This window comes from Pomacea canaliculata, linkage group LG3 (genome assembly GCF_003073045.1).
Source record: "Pomacea canaliculata isolate SZHN2017 linkage group LG3, ASM307304v1, whole genome shotgun sequence".
NCBI lineage: Eukaryota > Metazoa > Mollusca > Gastropoda > Architaenioglossa > Ampullariidae > Pomacea > Pomacea canaliculata.
The window spans coordinates 42,647,585-42,673,166 of NC_037592.1; the positions used below are offsets into that span (position 1 = coordinate 42,647,585).

Sequence of the window (25,582 nt, forward strand, 5' to 3'; positions counted from 1 at the left end):
TTTACCCTTTACACCACGACACGAACCATTTACAACTGGAGCCAGACTGACCACTTTCCTCACTAGGGCTAATATCACAGCCCCTAGTGGCAAATCAATCTGTTCCAGGGAAGAGGACAGAAGTTCCCAAGGAGAATTTTCCTCTAAAATTCTAGCTCCTGTTCGTTGGATGCGTTGTCTAATCTCTACCTCGTGTTGTGATTTTTTTTTCCCAACCACTACACACCTGCTCTCAGCTGACCTTGGAATCCACAAAAGACCTGCTTTTTCCTAGACAAAAGTGTCTTTTCTTCGGTGCGTCCACGGATCTTTATGTGTGTTCTCTGCTGCTGTGTAACAACTACACAGACAACACAAATCTCTGTCGTTCTAGTGATACACTTTCATCTAGTTCACGACAAGGACATAGATGCATTCGCTCAGACTAGCATACACAGATAAACAAGTTCAAAGACATAGATCTATTTACATAATTTACACGTGCAATTACTGTAGCTATTCTAACCCACCTACCTAGTCTACTAAAACCTGGCACCTAACTCCCTGGGGTGGGGATAGAGGGGGTTGAGCGACATGAGCCGCTTTCCAGCGGGACTGGAGCACCTTCAGCAGAATGGTACTTCTCTCGTACTCGGGGTGGACAGAACTAAAGCTGTACTTAGAGGGGTGGTTTGACTGATGCCAGCCACTTTCCAGGGGGCCCATTGCACCTTGTGGCAAAATGGTACTTCTCCCTTGCTCACAATCAAAGTTTTATTGCTTTTCCGAGCAGGCCACCTTTTAGTAATCAGGTGCAAGCATTGACTTTTGCCTGCTAGTCATGCTGGACAGTTTGGGTGCGACATCACCCGCTGTTGTTATCCGGCTTGCGCGAGCAAGCATGGGGTGGAAGGCGATGCAGGGTGGAGGGAACAAGCACTGTCAGTGGTACAAGCTGCCCTAAACAAGCGCTCCTGCTACACAATGAACAAATACACCCTTTACACCATATCCACACAAAAAACACACACACCTTTCCAATATAACATGAGGAGCATTTAGGTTTCTGCTGCTGCTTTGACTGTGTACTGTATCAAGTATTCACATCTCTCTCTCCACAGCCCACTTGCTTGTTTCTCTCCCCTAAATCTCTTCATTTATGGTCATCATGTCTTCTTGATTGTTGAGATGTTTTATATCTCTCTCTCCTATCCATCTGCTTTACTTCTGTCCCCAAATCTCAACTACTGTCATTAATGATCGTGTGAGTTTCACACCTATCATCATCATCAAGTTTTGTTCTCATTTACTCTCTCTTTCCAGCTCTTTTTTCTAATTCATTTCCAATAACTGATTTTGCCATCCCCCACCATCACTGGTTGTCATCTTCATATCTTCACGACCAAGATAGATCACTCTCGCTGCACAGACCAGTCATGAGGTGAACAGTGAGATATGTACAGACACAGAATGTAAAGGGATAGATGAAGGTATGAAGGATACTGTAAACAGTTGGAGGCATACTTGATGTTTACATGACAGACAGTATTACATGGTCTGCAGTCTTTAAGATGACACTTGTCCTGTTAATCTAAGAAGTTCCACAAAACTCGACAGGTTGTCCTTAAGACAGAAGTATTCCATCTTTATATGATGACCCAACATATTCACATAAAGGAGGACAAAGGGTAACCTTAGCACTTACCTCTTTGCCAGGGTACTCTCTGATGACCTTGCGTAACTCCTGCTTGCTGAAGGCTAGCTGGAAGCCCACCTCCTCTCTCTTAACTCCTGCTGCCACGCGTGCCTCCACACCTTCGAAGAAAATCTGGACAGAAAGGCAAGAGACATATTATAGGCTACATAATGCAGAATCAAATTAATTCAAACTTTGTCCTTCCAAGACCAGAAATTTTTCTTTTGCTCACAATCACTACAGACATACAAAATATAAGCATATATACACACATACAAACATAATGTGCAGACATACACACGCCTCACACATACACGTGAACCTCCTAAGGAGGATACCAGGTAGTATGGTAGCCCTTCAAGTCCTTGTGCCTATTATTGAGGATGGCGATGGCTGCTGGCACCAAGGACCTCTGGTAGTCAGTTGTTTGCGCATGTGACACTTTGTAACGCCTGCCCGAGGGCAACAGCTGAAAGTTGGGATGGAGAGGGTGTTTTTAGTCTGAGGTGATGTTGTATGCCATCTTTCTGACTACATGAAGGTACAAGTCAGACAGTGGCAGCTATGGTGTACCAATAATTTTATTTGCCTGGTGGATGACTCTGGCCAGTCTTGCCTTGCCCTTGACAAAGGTGACCATATCAGGCGGCTATTTTCAAACGTCTGGATGCTCTCAACAAGAGACCTGTATACAGTTTCCAGCAGAGCTGAAGTGTAAGCTGTGGAGTTTCATACAACCTCTGTACATTTCCTTAAAGCAATATATGACAACAGATTTTCTTTAGCCACTTCTCTATCTCTTACACATACACTCTTCTCTTGCCCCATAAAGTAAAAGAGAAGGTGAAGGAAGTTACATGCAGTTTCTCCAGTGGTCGGCCCAGCAGGGTGATAGTGTAGGCCAGCATGTTGTCTGTGTATCGCTGTTTAGCCTCCTTCCTGTCTGCCTCTAGGCCTGCATTCTTTAGATGTGACAGGATCGCTACACAGTCATCAGTTTTCATTAACTGTCACCAGTTTACATGCCCGAGTCACACACCTGGCATTTCAAGTGTACATTCTGACAAATGATCTGGAAGCACAATCTTCATAACAAATAGCAAATTCTGAAGTACAATTTATCTTTAGCCAGTGTGAAATCAATAATTAAATGGGATACTCACAAAACATTCTGTGAAAGTTTTCTGAAAAAAAAAGTATTGTCAACATTCCAAATGACAAATTTTTAGGTACCATAAAATTGTAACCTGTATACTGCCAAAAAAAAAAAAAAAAAAACCACCCTGATATCATTGTCACAGATGGAATGGTGGAAAAAAAAAAGCTGAGAGGGGATTTCAACAAAAAGCATTTTGCATGATACTGATAACTTTAAAAAACATTTTAAATGGTATTGATAGGATATTTACAAAGACTACTACAGACAGTGGCACAGACATATAAATCTTTATTATTATTACAGATGGCATGATAAGACATGACAGAGTGGTGCATGTGACATGATAAAACACCATGGTGGAACATGGCATGATAAAACATGACAGGATGATACATATGGCAGGATACAACATGTCACAGTCGTACATATAGCATGATATTATCTGCAACACAGCAAATGCTCACCCATAAGGACAACTTCACGTGGAGTTTTCTGATGCTCTGAAGCCACACGCTGGATTTGCTCATACAATACATGGACCAGCTTGGTGTAAGCTTTGTTCAAGTCTGTATGACGATCAGATCCTTTGAAGATTGCCTCTGCCAGATTTGCAAATTCCTAACAGCAGTACACAACCCCACCTTATTATCTCATCACCATCAGTCTAACAGCAGTGAACAGCCCCACCTTATTATCTCACCACTTTCAGTCCAACACAAATGTTGGGTGAGAAATAAGAGTAGCAGCATAGAGGGGGTTCATGATCTATAATTTGGGAGATATATAAGGGAGGATCTATAATTAGGTACCTTATCTATAGAGGTACATTATTATTATTGGTAACTTTGGAAAAGATTTGATTCTGCCACAAAGTGTGGCAAGAAGCTTGGTAGGCAAGATAATGAGACTTTATGGAATGTGCTGCCCCTATCCCGAGTCTAATACCATACCTACTTCCTGTCTGAGCTTGTCCCCATTGCTATATGGAATGTGCTACCCTCATGCGGAGTTGAACACATATCTAGCTCCTGTCTGAAATTGTCCCCATAGCTTCTTACAGTGCCTAACTCCTAAGCTTTGCAAACAGGTCATAAAACAGATTTCTTTAGTAAAGGCGTCCTTTGTAAAGTCTCCTGCTTTTTCCCCACCATCTTTCCTTCTGTTTGTGTGTTTTAAAGAGTGTGCTACTGTATTTGTGTAGCTTACAAACTATATTACTGTTGACCTTTGTGTAGTTTATAAACTCTTCTACCTGTCCATCTTTCTGTAGTGTACAAACTGTGTTACTGTCTATCTGCATTTTACAAACTCAAAGACAAACATCAATATAATCAAAGTGCATAGCCTTAAAATGTGAAAATATTAATTGAACCATTTTATCTTCAAATACTGAATATGTGAAGACATCTGTGCTTGGGACTTGCCTCAAACTGATGCACAAAAGAGATGATCCCACAGCGATTCTTCTTGGAGACTCTGACCTCACGAATACCTTGGATCATCATGTCCTGATAGACAGACATCGTTCGTGGCTCATGCAGTTATAATAAAAAATATTATCAGTTGACTGTACATGGATGTCAGATCACCTCTCATTAGAAACTAATTAATCAGTTCTGGCCAACAGCGTTGCAGCAGTCACAGCTGGGAAGAAGTTAGATGGACCAGCACCAGTGATTAGATAGGAGTGCTAGAAGAATAGCAGCAGAGAACAGCTCAATTATAGCATAGTCGCAAAAAAATGAATAGGACAGTAGTAAAGGCTAGGATCTAAACCTAACAAAGAGAGTTTATTGAGACTAAAGTGTTCATCTCTATCATTGCGTCACCAGCTGTCTAGCAGGAAGAGGCATTAACATGGGGCAAAAACAAGAGATAAAAATGGTCATGGCCAGTTTTTCACTTTATTCTTCAAAAGGATATTTAACAGTACAGACAATAGTCGGGTAAAGTTCACAGATGTATAGCACTTCGATAACTTCAACAAAGCCTTCTCAAAGCTGAATTTTTGCCTTACATGCCGAAGCTCCTCACGCTAGACTCTGTCAAATGCTGTTTTAAAGTTGACGTTGTGATAGATATCCTGGTGGTGCTGCAGATGCTTCTCCATCAGGATGTGACAGTTGAAGATCTGCTCAATGGTGCTCCTACCTAGTCTGAAGCCAGCCTGTTGTTTTGCTAGAAGTTCCTTAGCCGTGATATTGATGTAATTTGGGATTACTAACAGCATCACTCTGCCTGGGTGGGTTTAAATAATGTGAATACAGATATTTGCTTGAAATAGGACTGTTATACAGTTATCTCCCCTGGCCATACGTTAATGGCGGCCGCTTACGTAGATGTTGTTGCTAGCCCTGACTGGCCACCGGTGCTGAATGGGGCAGCCAGACGGTTGGCGCGTCAGCCGGGCCGATGTGCTGCCAGCTTGACCAGTTTACGATGTATTGTCTCTATCCCACGGCTCTAATCACAACTTTGCCCTAACAAAGTAACTAAACACACTAAAAGTAGAAAATAGATTTTCTACACGAACAACCACGACCACTATAACCATTAACCCTTTGGCACAATCATAATCTACCCAGTATACAAGGTATTACTTACCTCTGAGAGGTAGCTACTAAAGATTTAGCCACAAAAATACTTACTATATACTTGTCAAATCCTCGCTTGACCTTGATAAGGTAGTTGCCGAAGGTTTTGCCCAGGAAAGAACCCATGTGCTGATTGTTGATAACATGCTGACTGATACGTACTAACATGTACATGGTGTACCTGTTGAATACAGCATAGATCATCAGAATAGATCATCAGAATGTATAGATCATCACCATGGACGTGACTGATGCATACTAATGTATATGGTGGACCTGTGAGTGACAATGTAGTTTTAAAATACAGCCAACACAGATTGCCACCACTGGACAAGACTACCACAGCTTCCCTGATTTTGATAACCCTATAAAACTAAAATATAGATGCATTCTGACAGTAGTCTGACTGATTAACCCAAATCCCTAATAGATACTTTCTCACAGTAGTCTCATTAGCCTATGACCCTAAAATATACCATATTTGGTGGTACAATTTCTTGCTTTGAGTACTTACCAGATAATATGACTATATGGAGATCACCCTCTAGCTACCTCCATGGTGCTCTTCACCGAGCATTATAGGTGGCCGTAACTTTAAGTTTAGTTTATTTCTTGTTACTCCTCGAGGAGCATAGGGCCACAACATAGGGCCTCGTGGAGCATAGGGCCACAGCACCGGTTTTGGGCAGCCCCTGCTTTCAGTTGGGCCCATGTAGTGCTGATGTCCTTTGCCTCGCTCTCTGCTGTTCTTTTCCAAGTCTGCTTTGGTCTCCCAACTCTCCTCTTTCCCTGAGGGTTCTGGTCAAGTGCCTGCTTGTCAATGGTGTCGGCTGGTTTGCTGGTGTCCTATCCAGCCCCATTGTCGCTTTGTGATGTTTTGGCTAGTGACATTCTGGTTGGTTCTTGTCCACAGGCAGCTGTTGGATATCTTTTCAGGCCATCTTATTCCCAGAATATGGCGTAGGCATCGGTTGATAAAGGTCTGGAGCTTGTTGTTGATGGTATTTGTCACTCTCCAGGTTTCAGAATCATACAGTAGGACTGCCTGCACACTGGTGTTGAAGATGCAGGTCTTACTGCTGAAGGATAATGCTTGGGAGTTCCAGATGGGGCGTAGGCTGTATAAAGCATGCCTGGCCTTGTTGATGCGGCTTTTGATGTCATCGTCCGCTCCACCGTCCTTGTTGACAATGCTCCTCAGATACCTGAAGCGGTCTGTTTCCAGCATGTTTTCTCCTTGAAGTTGGATTGGGAGTTCCTGCTTGTTGTTGATTCTCATCACTTCGGTCTTCTTCATGTCTTCATTAGCCAAGAATGAAAATCAGAGACATAGTTCTGACCATGAATGATGCCAACTTGCAATCTACAAGTGTTGCTTCATCAACTCTGTGGGAAGCTTCTGGGAAACCAAAGTTCTGGGGTTCCAAGAGAAGTATGGTTGCAAAGTTTAAACTTAAAGCAATCAATGGAAGGCACCATCAGGAGTGGATCCTGCTGCTTAATTTGACTCAACACAGGAAAGCTCACTCTGTTCGGAGACTCCCTGACATCTCTTTCTTAAGTGGGTAGTGGTATACAGCTGTTCTTAGTGGGTGGAGCACTTTGTCTGGTTAAATGTGATAACAAACGAGACTCTAGTTAAATAGTAGGCTGATCCTTCATGCACTGGCATTGATGCCTTTTAGGGATGAACTGCATTTAGCCACATGAGATTGAGCAATAACACGTATATTAAAAAGTATGCGACTGGTGGCGCCAACCCTGCCATAGAGCTCACCAGGAAGCCTGACGACCAGCCCACCAATCAACCTGCAGTCCAACCCACACCAACATTTTGAAAGATGACAATGATTGATACACGAATCATCTGTATGCTTCACCAAAGTGGCAAAGAGCATAAGCTTACCCACACGACCTCAAATGATCATGGGACCAACAGAGGAACAGTGGACTAAAGCTGCATAGACCGCTATGGCCAAAGCTTCCCAGACTCTGTCAAATGCCTTTTTGAAATCAATGAAGCTATGGTAGAGATCTCTACCATGCTGAATACTTTTTCTTTTAAGCTGACCATTGAAGATCTGTTCAACTGTGCTCTGCCTGCTCTGATGCTGGCTTGCTCTACTGCTAACAGCTCCTCAGGTGAGTTTGGATCACCTTCAGCATAACTTTGCTAGGGTGGCTGATTCCTGTCTGCTGTTGTCTTTCTTTGGAAGGGGTATGACAATGGATTGCATCCATTTTTTGAACCATTCTTTGTTCTCTCAAACTTTTTGACAGTGTGGTAAGGTACTGTTCTTTCTCTGTCAAGGTTGAGCAAATTCACTGACATTGTCAACCCCAGATGATTGTCGCGTGTCACGATTTCGGCCTTTCTGTCAGCGCCTGGGGACGCTCCTGTTCAGTAAGAAAGCTCACAGCAGACGACGGTTGACGGCTGTTTTTTGTACAGTTTGCGGGGAAAAGGTCATGGCCTTCTCCCGCTGACCGTAGCCGTGTCTTACGTCACGCTCTTGTTACGTCACGCGACGTCGGCTTGAGTGCTGTGTGCTGCCGGTGGGAGCTTTGGGGGTGCACTGGTCGGGCCCCTCCCTTCCCTGTCCAAGGTTTTGGCGTGAAAAGCGTTCACGCGCCTTGGCATGGGCTGGGTGTCGTGGGCGCTGGCGATTGGTCACAGCCCTGGGCGACAGGTAGTGACCCCCAGAGAGCAGCGTTCCTCGTGGCAGTTCTGACCTGGGCTCTGTGGAGAGAGGAGCGTTTTGTGTCGGAAAGGACGGCGGGAGGCCGGGCGTGTAGTCTGCGCCTGTTCATTTAAGCCGTGTGAGCTTCGTATGAAAAGTGTTCTCGGATATTCACGGGAGAGTTTCTGCCATTCCTGTTGTGGAGGGCAGCTGAACGTCGGGTCGTAGCACAAGCCGTTTTGGGCTTCCATTTGTTTTGTTCTCCATGTGTTACGTCTTCTCCGTATTCCACGTATGCCACATGTTCAACATAATTGTGATCTCGCTGGACGTTTTCTGTTCCTCATCTGTGTCGTCGTCCTCTTTTGTGTGATGTCCGCCATGGTGTCGACCCTGCGTCTTCATCGCCTCGTCAGCGCGTGTGCGCGACCCTGCTGCTGTCTGTGGGTGAGGCACCTTTTAGGGCATTTGGTTTCTGGGTTTCCGAGGCGAGGCGGGCAAATGGGGCGGGACTCCGCTCTCAGCCCGACCTTAAGTCTACCTGTGTTAAACTGACCAAAAAATTGACGTTCAGTAAAACACTTTTTAAGTTCTAATTGAGAATCCATGTCTTAACTTTAAACCGGCATAATAACAACAGATCAGACAGCTGGTCCAGCAGGGAGAGGGGTGTGCAGCTCGCTGTTGTGCGAAGAGAGCGATTCTGTGAATGGCTGCTGGCACGAAGGACCTCTTTATAGCGCCTGCCTGAGGCAACAGCACAGAAATGATGTTGTATGCTGACTGCTGCCAACAGTGCACTTTGTATTCTTTTCTGCGTTGTGGTGTGAATCACTGTACCAAGGTACCTGAACAGCAGCCCTCTGTTAGTTATATTTTTTCAAAATTACTGTACAAACGGTGGGGGTTACGAACAATAAAACACTAAATTAGTCCCAGCATTTGTGCATTTCTCCGGATCGCCCAGTACTCCATTACGCCGCCTCTGCTCGCAGGTGTGTTTTTTAACCGTTTTTTTTGTGTGTGTGTGTGTGTGTGTGTGTGAGTGTGTACGTGTATTCGTGTTTATATTTTTATTAAACTGCGTGCTTGTATCGTTTTTCCCGTCTTTGTCGTGGTCTGTGCCGTGCACGGGTTCGAGAGGTAAGTCGCTGACTGCCTCCGGCCGAGTGTCTGTGCGTGTCTGGCCGGCTGTGTGAGTGGCTGTCAGCGTACTTCCGGCGACGCTGGGGCGCAACGCGACAATGATTTCTTGGCAAATGGCCAGTTCAACCTCCTCCCATAAGATTTTCAGGTCTGTCAGGTCACAATCTAGTTGCCTTTAAAATGTTTAAGAAGTAGGATGCAATCAATCTGGCTATGGACAACCATGCAGAGAATGTCAGGTATCTATCCTTGATTTCTTGTACGACCCATACTACCTGCTCACAAGGGCTGAGCAGGTCATTATTTTCAGGCTGAGGACAGGCCACAACCGTCTCAACCACCATCTATACATCAAGCTCCGGATCGGCCAGACAGACCAGTGCCCGTGCCAGACAGGCAGTCAGACAACAGCACATCTACTGCAAGAATGCCCCATGCACGAAGAACTCAGGCACCGCATTTGGACTGATGAGACGCCAGTATTGAGGAAGCTACACGGCAACCTGGAGGACCTGCGGCGCACAGCATCATTCGTGCAGGAGGCAGGCGTGTCCATTTGAGTGAACGACGAAGAAGAAGAAGAAGATTTTTTGTGACAATGGAGAGTACTGGTTATGGACTGAACCATCTGGGTTACCCATCCTCGATTCCTTATGACGATGGAGGGCATTGTCCAGGCTGAGTCTGTGGCTCTATGCAAACTCTAGAAGCCTTGGGCATCTGTCATTTGTTTCTCCAAGGCCAAATTTGCTTGTTGTTGGTATAGGCTGATCTTAGTGTTCCAATTGCCAAGCACTATGAAAATACCCTATTTCAGAAGTTTATAGGACTGATACTATCACACTCAGTTTGTGATTAGCCAAAGTTTATATGCCAGGCAGCTGATGGATAAGTAAACAAATGTAAAAGTTGATAAACACCATCAGTTAGCATTTGACTTCTGAGTTTACCCTAAGGAAGTTGGACTCACATGCTGTCCTGCCTCTCTGCGTAAGACAGAAAAGCCTCCAATTCTGTCTCAAGTGTTGGGAACAGCTCAGCCATCATGGCCCTGCAGCAGATAGGCTTTAGACTAACATCTGTAGGCAACTACAAATACAAAATGTGCCCAACAACAACCTGCCCAAATATGCAAGCCTGTAAACAAGACCATCAATAATAGTAAGGAGATAATGTGTCCTGCATCTTGTCCTCCTCTTCCATCCAATTTTAAGGTTTGACCTCTGAATTCTAATTGACCAGATGAAACAAAGCATACAGACAGAAAAATCGCCTGTGTCTAGTTACAAACACTATTTTTAACCAAGTTGTCTAGATCCCTAACCCTGACACTATCAGTTATCTACCAACATCACAAGTATATTCAAGGCAAAAATGCGCTTTCTCTAAGTGTGTTGAATGTATCTCTACATTTTGTAAGTTTGTCGTTGAAATAAATATTACAAATCATGTATCTAGAAAAAAATGTTTAAAAGTTTGTCTCCAAAGTCTGAACTGTCTATTTATGGGCGGATTTTGAAAGTTGTTTTCTAAGTTTATAAAAGTGTGGCCTTGATGTAAGCACTTAAATAATCTTATCTATAAATCAGCATTTACAAGACTTACCTAACCTCATCATTGATCTGTCGCCTAGGAATACAAAACAACAAAGAAAAATTAATTACATGTGCAAAACATGACTGTATTATGGTTATATAAATAAGCATTAAATGTTTAAAATATGGCTGTCAAATGACCATTAACATGTATTCCTGATGACTGCTCAAACTTATTAAATATCTTATTGCGAATACTCAATTCAGATACATTTCTCAGTATTTTCAGGGTGGGATGTTTACTCTTCAATAATTACATGTTCAACTGAAAGTATGAGTGTCAAAAATATGATGTTTGTGGAATTCAAAGAACTGCTACACAACTGAAAATCTTCCCTACTGCTGATTGACTAGTCTGACAGACCAACAATAGCAGGAGAGCTTGGCATTCAGGGAACTCATTTGACAGCCCAAATAATAGCACCACAAATGGTGGATGTGCAGTAGTCAGGGCACCGTGGACGACTGGCGTTGCTTTTACTCTTTCTGTTCTTGTCATATTAATTTGGCTTTCTCCTAAAAAGTGGGAAGAGACGCCTGCTCTACTAGCTTCAGTCACCAGTCTATCCAGCATACAGATAAACCTGCCACTGAGCCATTTATATGGTCATAAGCTTGTATACAAACAATGGATAAAAGGTAGACACAGCATCAAGGTTTTGCCACCAACTGTATCCCAGTATCCTGGGCAAATCATGCAAATGGCAACTGTCCTATAAGCAAGCAATGTTTAGTTCCACAGCAGTTAATAATTGGTTTACTGTCTACAAGCAGCCATGGCAAGTCTTCTGCTGATTTCACCTTCATATCTCAGAGATACACCAGCACAAAATCATCTATTCAAGATGATGCATACAAATCCCTCACTCACCATACTGCTCTGCTAACACAATCTTTGCTGTCATGTTGCTGTCTCTATACATACAGTCATGCAGCACTCAGTTATAAAGACCAGACTGAAGCATGCACACATACCACATACTACACTGACATTCTTTGCTTGAGCTAAACATGCCAACAAATGCGCATCACAAACCTGCTGTCTCCTCAAATCATTTACACATACCCATCGTACACTGACATTTTTCACTTGAGCTAAACAATGTCACACACATTAAGTCACTTACACATACCGCACAATACACCGACATTTTCCCCTTGAACTAAACATGCAAACAAATGTGCATAACACTGACAGTTGAAGCAGTGCAATGGAGAAAAGATAAAGAGAAAACTTTAACCCTTAAATACCCAACCTCAATGAAGTCAGGTATTTTAGGAAGGCAGAAAGTAAGAAACAAAGTGCCTGTAGGTATTGACTTCTTAATGGTGACTCTCTGCAGCACTGAGACCCCCTGGGATGTCAGTTCTGACCTGATGTCAAGCTGTGACACCTGGCAAGGTCAGGCCAAGGAATGACCACCTTAGAAGAGTTGAGGGATCGGTGTGGAGTTACTTTTATGGGTCGGTCGAAGAACTGTTTTCCATCCCATTGGCACAGGGCCCCAAAAGCTTTCTGATTTGCACGTTGGACAAGGAATTGTCTAGAACACAAACATTTAATCGCAGAAATGTTGGGAGAAATGTTTTTGAACCTTTTGCCATTACGAAAAGAGTGACAGATGAGAACGGCTGGGCCAGCTCTTCACCCTCCACTACAAGAAAACAGGGCCAGGCCCACTCAACATTCTTTCTTATACCCTCTCTCACCTCATCCTCACTATCTGAAGATTCATTCTCTTGTATGCATTTACCCAGATTAGATTTTGTTTTTACCATAATGAAAGGAATATGGTTCGTTCCTTATGCTCCCCACCCACCATGAAGCCTGACAAGGGGATGTGACCGAGTGGTACCACTTAGGGCATAAATAAGGAATATACTCTGGCCTTCCAAGTATGAAGACCAGACTGACCCAAGCCACAGCCCTCTAGCAAAGCTAGGGCAATACACAACCATCCGGTTGATTGGTATGGGCCACACCAACCTCCCGTCAAGGAGAAGTCCGGGCCAAAGAGGTGTGTTAGCATGATGGGCTGCAACCCATCAGGGATCTCAACCTCCAGGACCCCATCCTCCCCTGACACAGGTCACCCTGCATGGCAAAAGCAGGGGCCTAAATGAGGTCACAGAGAAAAAGTGTGTCAAGAGAGAGGCATGAAGTGAAAAAGAAGGCAGGAGAGAGACCAGTGAAGACAGAAGATAGGAAAGACAAAACTGTAGTGTAACAGGGAGATGTTTGTTTAGAAAAAAAAATATAAAGATGAAAGGGCCAAGTAGGGGAGAAAAAAGGAAAAGCATAAGAGAAAGGGGTGGGCCAGCTTAGTCATCCAGCCAAAGAGAGGCTAGGTGTTCACCTCCAGTACAAGAAGCCGGGCCTGTGAGGGCTACTACCAGATACAGACAGATGGTCCTGATGTAGCACCTGTTTTTTGTCCTATTATAAGTCTTATGGATGTCCATCAAATACATTTGTACTACAGACAGATGCTGTAACTCTGGGAGCAGTGTTGATGGAAGAATGAAAGGGATGACTTAAACCTACTATGCAAAAAAGAAAGAATGGTGGTATGTGTGGTTGAAAGAGAATGTCTAAGGATTATGCAGGCAGGGAAAATGTTGGAAGTCTAATTGTATGGGTGAGAATTTTTTCTCTCAACTGGTCATCATTTCCTAACCCTGAAATATCTACAAAAGGAATAGACTGATAAAGACTGAAAACTGTAAGCACATGGGATGAGCTTTTCCACTGCAGCCTTACTCAAATTTGTTTTCCATACTATAAGAATGACACCCCCTGTTGGATCACCACCTTGCCGCGGTCGGGGGGCTTGCGTGTCTCGATGACCCTAAGAGCTATGCCGACAGGAGCATCAGCTCCTAGCAGGGTCACCCATGTCGGACAGGTCGAAGGGTAGAGACCAGACAAAGAGTGGTCCACGGGTGCTGAAGTCGGAGGTGGTGGGCCGCAAGGCGCACTCTGAAATAACCACACCACCACGCAACACAGCCTATGCCACTTGGCAGAAAGTAATGACAGAAATGGTGCTCGCCCTGTGAAGATCCGCCAGGCAGGTGCAGTGCCGGGCTCCGTGCCTCAAAGGGCCACAGTCGGAGACCCTGCAAAACAAGCTGTACGGGCCAGCGGAGACTCTACAGAAGACCACCAGTTTCATTTCAAGAGCTGGTCTCCAAGTGTGATCAGGCGAACGACAAAAAAAAAAACAAAAAAAAAACAGAATGACACTTGCAACACATTGAATACACATCACAAAAAATATTGTCAATAGTTGTGATTATAGTCAACTGACTAGTCCACTTGCTCATCTCCCTTTACGACACTCTCCCTCCTTACTGTTTGTTCCCTGATTCCTCTTTGTGTTTTCTATGTTTCTTTTATTACTTGTCTGCATAGTTGCCTCTCCTCCTGTCCTTTGTATTCTGTCCATGTCTCCTACTTGTCTCAAGTGCTGAAAGCGTGCTCCTTCAGGAGCATTATTAATCACTACCTAAATCACATGTTTGTTATTATTTAGGAAGCACACAGATGCTGCAAGCATTGGGTGAAATTGTAAGCTACACAGACATTGGACACAGGGTGAGACCTCATGCATACATCAATAAGGCAGACACTGGGTGAAGCTGCATGCTACATCACTGTTTCACCAGGCCAGTCTGGCAGTGGCTGCACAATGGCAGTGTGCTTACTACTAAGCTAAATGCCAGCAGTCACAGTGCATGCAAATTCTATGGCACTCTTTAACTCACATGTCTGGGGTCAAGCGTTTCTGTAAAAGACCTTGACCCAAATTCTCCACATAGAACTCCCTACAAAGACAGTGGATTTGATAGAAGACACTTTAAACAAGCACTAACCCCTGACCTCAATGTATAATCTCACATTTGATGCATGTTCTAGAGGTACAGTTACAAGTCACAATGATTTTGAGTGAGAACATAAAAACAAAAAAACCAAAGCAGGATAAGAAGTAAGCTACTTTTTATTTCTGTCACACTGTCATATACAAGAAATCCTTGTCTAATCATCTATGAAGAATCTTTAGAAAGTAGTTTGATAATAGACAGTTAATGTTAATAATTGTAAGGAGCAGAAAATGGTAGAGCAAGCATGAAGGGACATGAGACAGAATCATGATGTGAGGTGTGGATACAGGAAGCATGACAGGGCCGCTGCAGTTCTGTGTGTGTGTGTGAAAGTGCTACTGCTTTTTAAAAGAAAACTGTGAGGTGAGAGAGTTAGAACCTATTCTTCTAAAGTTCTGCAAATTAATGTATACTGCATTAAAAACAACACAGTTTTTGCACACTCTGCATTATTACAGCTTTTTGTGATGAACAATTGTTCTCCAATTATCCCAGCATTGATTTAAAACTTCATTTGTTTGTTTGAACGGCATGCCAGCAACTAAGGCTATATCCCGACAACAAAAACTTTAGGGACAAAACCCCCAGAGTGATATAACCGTCACATTCTTTAAAAAGTCACAGCAAAAATTAAACAATATATAAGAGTGGGTAAAGTGTAAAAAGGAGCGGTGAAGCCCAAAAAGGCCACCAACAATCCAAAAATCAAAAGAAAATTCACCCCCACACCCACAAGAAGCCAGGCCATGGGGGCTTGATCGAAAGCAAAAACAAAAGAAGGTTACATTTTTACAAGAGAACAATGTTTCTTATTTCTAAAATGCATAGCTACTGGACTTCATAATGTGACACAGCTTATAAAAAAAACAAGTCTGGGTCATGGTAACAGAGAAAAACATAGTAAAGTACACAAATGTTCTGGGTAATATGAGAAAAATCAGTTAGCTTATAGACTATTTAAATATATTTTAGCTCTGAAATACTGATACATGAATAAAGAGGAAACAATTAGTTGATGAACTACATACAGATCTAAGATGACTTTAAATAATACACAAAGGTATAGGGTTATTAGTGTGTTTCATCCACTTGTATACAAAGGTTTAGGCATATTATAGTAGTACAAGTGTGTTCCAGTAAATAATACACAAAGGTTGTGACTTATTATTGTAACACAAGTGTATTCCAGCAAAGAAAGTACTTGAAAGCATACAGAAAAAAGAACAAAATGACTTACTCATTTGCAGCGGAAGTCTGCAGCTGCCAAACATCTTCGGTGCCCCCAGATTCCCCATCCTAGATAAACACATTCACAGCAAAAGTTAACACTTCTACCAGCATTACAATACTGTAAAATGGCAAGATACAACAGAGCAAATGCAGGATACAACAGAGCAAATGCAGGATACAACAGAGCAAATGCAGGATACAACAGAGCAAATGGCAGAGTACAACAGAGCAAATGGCAGAGTACAACAGAGCAAATTCAGGATACAACAGAGCAAATGGCAGAGTACATTAGAGTAAAGTAAGATAGGATAAAACAAAGTAAAATGGCTGGCGATTATTTATATTCATGTTCTACTGTCACAAGTATTTTAAGGTCTATGCTCTGTTTACATTACACTGAGCAGTAGTTCTTACAGTGTGTTCCTCTAATCGTCCAATTTTAATCAAGCCAGCAACTACCTTGTTTGAAACCGCTTGCTCTGGAATGGGTGAAGCACTCTTGTCCATCAGGTGGAAGAAGCGAAAGCAGAAGTCTTGTTCAGCAATGCACACTCTCTCCAGCTCCTGCAGGACCTTCTCCAACACCTGCACACTCAGCAACAGAGATAGCACTCACCTTATAGCAAGATGATGTTCATCAGCAACATGATGTTCGTCACAAACATGATGTATCACTGTACCTGTACATCAGATACCATGAATCATTGTGCACCAGATACATGATGTATCACCGCATACTAGAATGATGTTTTACTGCACAAGAGGCATGATGCGGCACTGTGCATCAGATGTGATGCACCTGTGTACACCAGAAAGATGAAGTATTACTGTAAACCAGACACACAATCTATCCTATACTGTAACATTTCTTGTTCAATTTGTCTCAGACTACTTCAGCGAACACTGCATAATGCTGCTCTCTGTTGATGTCGTAGCAATATTTTTGTCATGTCACGAGAAATAAAGTTTTCATCTCTTTCCAAAATTTTGGAAAGCATTATAATGTTCAAAAGTCTGTATCTCATGGGCTGAAAAGATTCACTCTCGTAGATTCAGGGAACAAATATTTTGTAACAAACAAAAAACAGTCTACTGAAAATAATGTTGCATTCAGGTTAGTCATAAATATAAATTTTATGATTGCAATCTGACCTATTTAAATACAGTCACTGAATGTCCCAAAGAAATCTACGTAAAAGTGACCCAATATACGAGTAAATAAAGATACCAGCCCAAAATTCGTTGAAATTTTGTTCTTACAAGCGTAAATTTGACATACGAACTCCTGTCATTTACATGTCATAGCATAAAGCACTTGGCAACTCTTGCTCACTCGCTAGTGTTGCCAGTAACGCAAGGAGAGCATTGAAAAGAAGAAGTGTATGATCTCCATGGAACAGAAACATGAGATCACTAAGTATGAGTGTGGTGTTAGGGTAGTGGACACTGTCCGTGAGTACGGTCGTAGTGCATCTACAATGTGTACAATATTGAAACAGAAGGACCAGATCATGAGCATCGCATCGGTCAAAAGGATCACCATTATCTCAAAGAGAAGGTCGAATGTGAATGAAGAGATGGAGAGATTTTTGTTATTGTGGGTGAAAGAGAAGCAGTTGGCTGGAGACGATCATTTGAGACAAAGCTTTGCATCATCTACAAAGATCTGAAGCAAGAGCATGGTACTTCAGTACATTCTTTATTATTTTATTTTCTATATTAGTTATATTACTGTGCCATTAACATTTACCATACAGTACTGAATATCATACCATATTTACATATACATTTACATATAAATTATGTTGTTGTGGAGGGTTGTAACACATTAATCCTATTTCCTTTATTTTATATAGGAAAAACAGTTTTAATATATGAGTTTTTTTACATGCGAGCTCGGCCGTGGAATGGATTGAACTCATATGTAGAGGTGCTACTGCATTGTCAAATAAATGTAAAATCTGGCACACTGACCTGATCAAAAAGGTTGCGAGCTGCAAGGTCAGACTCTGATCCATACACATGGGTGGCTGGATGGGCAGAATCCACACTCTGCATGGACACAGAGCGGCCATCGTGGCCTATCTTGGTCAAACTGCTGGTGGAACCAGACAGTTTTAATGTACCTGAAAGATCACTTACTATAAATTTCTGAGTAAATTATCCATCCATCACAAAAGATAGGTGCTTTATTACAGCAATTTTTATTTTTTTGTCAAAGTAGTTATTTTTGTCTAGGTCAACTGTCATAGTCCTGTAGCATTCTTTTCTTTGACATGTATTTCTCTTATTTACACTGCTAAAACGACAACATTTTTCTTTAAAGACAAACAGATTGCAAAATTGAGTTCATCAACACAGACTGGTTTAGTTTATTACCACACACTGGCTCCCCAAATATGAGAAAATAGCCTCCTCTCTTCGGAGGATACAAGCATTTGAAAAACAGATATTCTCAATATTTTTCACAGGTGTACTATGACACCACTGTGTCATTTTAATATCCTCCCACCTTTCCCTCAAATAGAAGCTCAGCATAGCCTGTGACTGAGCACTCAGCAGAAATGGGTATCTGACTTGTCAGGAAAAGATAAAATGTTGTTGCTATTATCTGCCTATATTAAACTTGGGCTCAAGAATCATCTGCAGAGCATCCATAGCTTGATGACAAGGCAGTTCAGACAGGGCGTTTGTCAGGAAGACGACCAACAATCTAACTTAGCTGAACTGCTGACACATATCAGGGATTCAACTTCAGTTCTATGGTTGGTGCAGTGAGAGCCTCTTGATATGACTTTAGTCTTTGTCCATCAGGGTAATGGATGTACCCAAGCGGTCACTCCAAAATCCTCCAAGCATCAGAGAACCAAGTTGTCTGCATGGGCAGGAAAGGTGGGCAAATTTGATCTTGGCGAAACCAACAAGAACATACAGGGTTCCCAGTCATACCCTCCATCTTTTCTAATAACAAACCCTGGGTAACAAAGAAACTAAAATCTGTATTGAACAATAGCAAGCGTATGTTTTGTATGGGAACTGCACAGAAAATTAGCAAACAGGGAAGTGTGTGATGCTATTAGAGAGGCAAAGAAAAGATACAAAGATAAAGCTGAGTTGCAATTAAGTTGTGGCGACCTCAGGGCAGCATGGCATGGTATTAAGAACATGTCCTCTGTCAATCACAAGGTAAAAACTCTTTAAGAAAAAAAACGAGTGGCACTTGCAGGTATTGATGAGTGTGATCTTCCCAACCTGCTTAATTCTTTTTATGTATGCTTTGAGAAACATGACTTCTCTCACGAGGTTTCCACACTAAAACAGTCTTTGGTCCCTGAGCATGAGTTAGTTATTGCCCAGTCCTCTGTTAAAAATCTCTTGAGGCCAGCAAATGTTAACAAGGCTCCGGGTCCTGGTGCGTCTGTGGACGCACCCTTCATTACTGTGCCGAACAGCTTAGTGGAGTTTTACAACATCTATTCCAGCTGTCTGTGGATTCTGGTCACATTCCTGATATTTGGAAACTTGCTCACATTTTGCCTGTCCCAAACATCACTAGGCCCAGTCAACCCTGCGACTTCTGACCAGTTGCTCTGATCTCAATCATCATGAAATCACTTGAGAAAATTGTAAGGAGCGATGTTATGACTAATGTTGATCAACATCTTGACACGCTGCAGTTTGCCTACAGAGCTGGAAAAGGTGTGGATGATGCTAAGCTGTTTATACTAAACACTCTGTGCAAACATCTGGAGAAAGCCACAGCTCATGCTAGGCTTCTCTTCACTGATTTTTCTTTTGCTTTTAACACTGTGTAACCCCACTTGTTGGCAGAGTCTAGTTTCAGACTTCCATCTGTCTTACCGACTATCTCTCTGGATCCTGGACTTTTTACCAAACAGCAACAGAGTTTTTCTGTTAATGGTCTTCTCTCAGATCCTGTCGTCACCGGTACAGGTTCCCCTTAAGGCTGCTGCTTGTCGTCTCCACTACAGTTCATATTATTTACTAAGAGCTGTAGAAGTACACACTACCGATAGGAGCTTTCTTATAAACTTTGCTGATGACACTGCCTTGTTGTCTCTTTTGAATGATAGGGAGCATTATCATAGTGGCACTCTTCCTGACTTTGTTCAGTTCACTGGTGTGACAAACACATTTTTGTTTTGAATGGCTCAAAGATTAAGGAAATGATTTTCGACTTTCAGACAAACAAGCCTGAGGCATTATCTATGATGATGCAATCAAGGTAGTCGACTCTTACAAATATCTAGGTATTATCTTTGATAACAAGCTTCAATGTGACATCAACACTGACATGATCCTCCATAAGAGCCAACATCTGTACCTCCTACAGAAACTCAGATCTTTCTCTGTCAGCTCTGTCATCCTCACTCGGTTCTATCAGTAATTTGAAAGTCTCATCACATATTCTTTCATCTCTTGGTTCTACAGTCTCTCCCTAGGGAACAGGAACAGTCTTGTCTCCCTTGTTAACATCTGTTCCAAGATCATCGGAATCAGGCAGAGGGATTTTGCAGCCTTGTGTCTTCAGCAAATCCTCAAGCATCCTCTCTATTTTTGATCATGTGTTGACATGTGAGTTTTCACTCTTGTAGTCTGGCTGTAGGTGTGCGACGCCTTTATGCAGAACCACTGTCACCGCAACTCATTCATTCCACATGCCATTCACTTGATAAACTCTACTGGCCGTGATCTTGTACTAGGCTGAGGTAGCCTGGGGTCACCCACTATATCTGTTGTTAGGAATATATGTGTATGTGTGAGAGAGACACTATTTCAGCATGTACATTTATATTATATCTTTTATATCATTTATGTATATATTATTGCTAGTACAAGCACTATCTTGAATTGCCCCTAGGGATCAATAAAGTTGTATTGTATCAGACTCCTAGAATTTGTGCAAAGCCAAAGACTCGCCTGAGCCAACACCTTACATTCCCCCCCCCCTCAAAAAGTCAAGGACAGCAATGTGGCACGCATCAGAAAGGTAAGTCCATAATCAAACTGACTATATTCTGCTGCCGAGATGCTTCAAATACATCAACAAGGCCAGGACAAGGATTTACCCAGGCACTGACATAGATAGCGATCATGACCTTGTTTAACAAACCTGAAGCTGAAAGAGAAGCATCTCTCATACACCACCCTCTACCCACCTCGAATTCACTTTGATTTGGAAAAGACCCAAAGCAGCTCACTTCTTCTTCTCTTCTTGTTCCTAATCACCCACAGTGGACCAGAGGTCGCAAATAAGGTTCACTACCAAGTACAAATCCCTGATATTGCTGATCTTGCTCTACGAATCCAGGCATTTGAGGAGGTTGTTCTGGATCTCATATAGAGAACTTAGAACCAATTACTTTGTACGAAGCATGGTTGCCACACTTGTAGGACACAAGGAATCTCAACTTTCAACAGTCAGGCAACATAAGTTGGTTTTCTTTGGTGTGCGGCAATGTTGGGGGTGAATATGCAACACTGGGAAGCAGTGGAACCAATTAATCTGTGAGTAGTTTAGATCTGGAAACACGCCAGTCATTCAAAATGTAAGCAAAGAGTGCTAGATTCTAGCAAAATCTGGAAAAGTTTTGAAGAAACTCACCATGCTTGCCTTTACCTTCCCTGACCATCAGACGCTGTTTGACTGACTCAAAGAAGTCCCGAACCTCCTGTACGTACAGTTTGCTAAGGCTGTCTGTATATACCTGTAACATCAACACCATCAAACACATGCATATCACACTTGACGTCTAAGAATTCAGCAGACAACAGTTGCTGTATACATGACAAAAACTGAACAATCACTGAAGCAGACATGAAGCATTATATCATATTTGACAACCAGATATGAAAAATTATATCATTCTTGACAACCAGTAGACTTAAATTCAACAGACAACAATTGCTGCATATATGTCAGAAGCTGGAAAATTACTGAAACAAAGATGCCAACATATTATATATCTGAAAACCAATAATCTGATAGGCAGCAATGCTATGTAGGGGTGGGCTAGTCGTACAAGAACACAACAAAGATCAAAATGGCAGCACAACTGTAGACTTTATTCAGAGTTTCACTCAGGGGCTGGCCTGCTCTCACATCTAAATCCAAAAAGCCTCTCTCAACTCTCAAGCTACACTACTTATTCTTTCCCTGTTGAACATTCCAGAACCATCCACCCCCTTTTCCCATGGGTTAGAAAGAATGGTGCAACCTGGGGAAAGGAGGTCAGGGTACTTGTCCTGTCAGATGGAAGCAATTTTGAAAAAGCATGACCACCATAGCAGCAGTGTGTGCTCCTAGCCTTCCTCCCTCCATGCTAAACCATTTCTTCCCATCCTAAGGTAGAAGGTCAGCCTTTAAACAGACAGCTGTATGAGTGACTCACTGTGGCTAGTGCCTGAAAGACTGGCTGGTCCATGTTCTTTAGCCACAGCATCAGCTCAGCATAGATAACCAATTCCTTATGTGTTGACTCATGTTGTGGCATACGCAGCTCTCCAGCAAGTCGACTCAATGTCCCTCCTATCTCGTTACCCTACAAAAATGAAGTCTTGATGTCTTACTTATCTTACAGAAAGAATAACTTTGCCTTTTCTAGCATACAGTTTGAGTAATGTGTACATAACATGGAATAGCTATCCAAGGGGAAATTTAATGCTAATGAGAGCCAATTTTTCAACAATTTAAGATATTGTGATTATATCTTATTTTTCAAAACACTGAAAAATCTTTAAATACCAAGACTGACAGAATCTGTCATCATAAAATGCAAAAAAATGTGAACTAAATCCTAGCGGAGAAGAACTGAATGAAAATTTTACAAACATAATAAATAAGCAAATAAAAAGATAAATAAAGACACACTAGCCAAATCAGTAAGGCTATAACTATATAATAAGAAATATGCAACACACTGGTCATAATACGCTGGCCAAATACTGGTTGGTTGGTAGTGTTTAATGCCATTCCAGCAACTAAGGCTATAGCACGGTGACGCTGGTCAAATGCATCAGATTAGTTAGCCAATCAAACTGATTAATACTGAGGATCGAAATTCCAAAAAGGAAGAATGCTAAACAAAGGTCATTTCTGGGTGATAAGAGGTTACACTGAAGAGGAGCAGATCATACCTGATGAATAAATTGGTTGTTAAGGTGATGAGCAAGGCGCTGAGAAAACTTACTGGACAGCTTCCGGAATCGTTTCTGCTGCTCCTCCACTGCTGCCATTTTCAGCATTGCTAATGAAACACAAGAGTGTTGTCTGTCAGTTAGTCATTTAACACACAATTGACAAATTGGCCAGCTACATATGGCCTCTCTGCTACAATTACCACATTTACACAATATTTTTCACATTTTCTCTACACACATTTATACATTTCAAAATGTTTAAATGTTCAAATAAATGAACTTTGAAATTATAGGTGTTTGAAATGCTTTCTGGAATGAAACCAGACTGGTTGATCTTACTACAACCCCTCTCATTAATTGTGACCTGATTCTGGAAGATTTTAGTGAGTCTTAATAGGAAGGTTTTAATGTACAATACTTACAAGGGTGTATTTCAGCATTCATACACTTATGTAAAGCCTGGGCTGCTACTGTACACTCATAGATGCCACTGGGGGAGGTCAAGTCACCATCCATCAGTGCCTTCATGTGTTTCATGTCCAAATCCAGCTGATTCTGCTCACAAACAGAAATACAAACCATCGTTGCAGAAGAATGTGGAGAATAGATAAACAAATGGAAGTGCTTAAGGTACAGCATGGAGGTTGTAGAGTCAATTCCTTCTCTTTTAGTCAGCAGAATTCACTCCTTTTGATGGCTGTAACCTTCACTCTTCATCATGATGATGATATTGTTCATCTTGGTTACACTTGAGACCAGCTCTACAGATAAAGCTGATGACAAGGCTAGTACAGCTTGAGGGGCAGGTACAAAGGTCAGCTCGCTGCCCTCAGTTCCTGGAGTTTACACTCTTGTAGGATGTGCTCTGTACATCTCCACAAGAGCACACTGGGGATGACACCTGATGTAGCTTGCTGTACAGGTGGTGCATTAATCTGCTGTGCCTGTCCTGAGGTAGAAAATTTTTGCCTGGTCAGGACAGATCTGGTAGTTTAGTGTCTGGGGTGGTCTGTGCAGTGCCTTAATAATGGTCATCTCTGTTAGGCTGACATTTTCGGCTGCAAGCTTTTTGCCATTCTGTCAGCCTGAATAGCCTGCTCAATGCCTTCAATACCATAACGTGAGGGTATCCACTGCAGTGCTATCTTTGGACCATTGATACTACTTAGTGCTGTTGTCAGTTTAGGTAGTTGGTTATTGTTGGCTGCCTGCAGCACAGACGGTATTTGTTAGGAAGATGACCGTTTGAAATATCAGTCTGAGCTTGCTCTGCTGTTGATGCTGTTCACTGAACTCTTTATGACTGTAATGCTAACTCTTCACAGGATTAATAATGACACTTTATGACTGTACCAATTACCTCTACTAGTACTAACAATTACTTATTCAAAAAGCTGACTTTTTGTAGCACTAATGACTCTTAATAAATGCAACAGACTTTTTAAGATACTAACAATGATTTTTTAGCCTTGTTCAAACATGAGAAGTTATTTTACACTAAATAAAGACCCTATAATTAAATGATTTAAGGTGAAATGTGCAGAGACTTGTGCCATGACTGTAGTGTAAAAAACAATATTTCACAGCTCTTGTTAAGAAGAGAAAATCTGTTGCAACACATGCATTTATGCACCACAAGGAGGGGTGAGAGGAATTGGAGTCTTGCGCTGAGCCAGCAGCTAAGGCTTTATCATGGAAACAGATGCCACATGCATAAAAAGAACAGCATGCCCAAGACAAGAGCTAAACCCTGGACAGCAAACCTTCACTGTATTGGTGACAGGTGCTAATCTTTGTGCTATCAGATAGCCCACATGCATCACAAGCTTGATTCACAAAACTGTGAAGATCATTCTCTTCATCTTATTCTCCCCAACAACCCAGATGTCACCACAACACGCCAGGCAGGAACAGGGAATTAAGATCTTATCACAAAAAGCTATGCAAAGTGCAAACTTTTCCATCGGAAACTGACTATCAAGTGGTCAAGGTGCTCCAGCAGGCGTTGGTGGTTGGTGTTGCGGCGTGTGACCAACGTCTCCTTGTCTTGCATTACCTCCATCTGCTCCTTCACATTCTGTAAACAACAACAGTATCTATTACACTTTATAAGAGAGAGCCATGTCTATCATCTGGTACAATCAACAATATTTCTTTTACTGTAACTAGCATAATCTACCACAGGAAAAGGTATTAAAGAAAAGGAAAGCAGGGAAAGTTCTCACAGCCAAGATCAAGTCATATGATGTCAGCTTCTCCTCAATACTTTCAGCCATCTGAATGCCCTCATCCAAGAGACGCATGAGGTTTAGAACCTGATCTTCTGAGCCCATAATGGAGTGAATGTTGGCCTGGACACACACAGCAAAGCATTAATGAGCTATTAACAATATTTCATGATGGAGTGAATGCTGACATAGACACACACAGCAAACACTTCTTGAATTATACTCAGG

At 42.1% G+C, this 25,582-nt stretch overlaps 1 protein-coding gene across 2 annotated transcripts in view; it reads right to left on the reverse strand.

Annotated features, from left to right (window-relative positions):
- LOC112560615 (exocyst complex component 1-like) overlaps positions 1 to 25,582 on the reverse strand; it is a 34,669-nt gene that overhangs the window by 2,611 nt on the left and 6,476 nt on the right. The window contains exons 7-24 of one of the 2 annotated variants that reach the window (XM_025232550.1): positions 25,352 to 25,477; positions 25,102 to 25,203; positions 23,549 to 23,681; positions 23,124 to 23,233; positions 22,379 to 22,528; positions 21,592 to 21,694; positions 17,940 to 18,091; positions 16,425 to 16,550; positions 15,973 to 16,031; positions 14,619 to 14,678; positions 10,861 to 10,884; positions 10,226 to 10,306; positions 5,483 to 5,609; positions 4,259 to 4,342; positions 3,299 to 3,452; positions 2,839 to 2,859; positions 2,533 to 2,657; positions 1,685 to 1,807 (exon numbers count right to left, since the gene is read on the reverse strand). In XM_025232550.1, coding sequence (XP_025088335.1) covers positions 1,685 to 1,807; positions 2,533 to 2,657; positions 2,839 to 2,859; positions 3,299 to 3,452; positions 4,259 to 4,342; positions 5,483 to 5,609; positions 10,226 to 10,306; positions 10,861 to 10,884; positions 14,619 to 14,678; positions 15,973 to 16,031; positions 16,425 to 16,550; positions 17,940 to 18,091; positions 21,592 to 21,694; positions 22,379 to 22,528; positions 23,124 to 23,233; positions 23,549 to 23,681; positions 25,102 to 25,203; positions 25,352 to 25,477 — 1,860 coding nt within the window. The remainder of the gene's footprint in view (positions 1 to 1,684; positions 1,808 to 2,532; positions 2,658 to 2,838; positions 2,860 to 3,298; positions 3,453 to 4,258; positions 4,343 to 5,482; positions 5,610 to 10,225; positions 10,307 to 10,860; positions 10,885 to 14,618; positions 14,679 to 15,972; positions 16,032 to 16,424; positions 16,551 to 17,939; positions 18,092 to 21,591; positions 21,695 to 22,378; positions 22,529 to 23,123; positions 23,234 to 23,548; positions 23,682 to 25,101; positions 25,204 to 25,351; positions 25,478 to 25,582) is intronic. The other variant, XM_025232552.1, reaches the window with a different exon arrangement.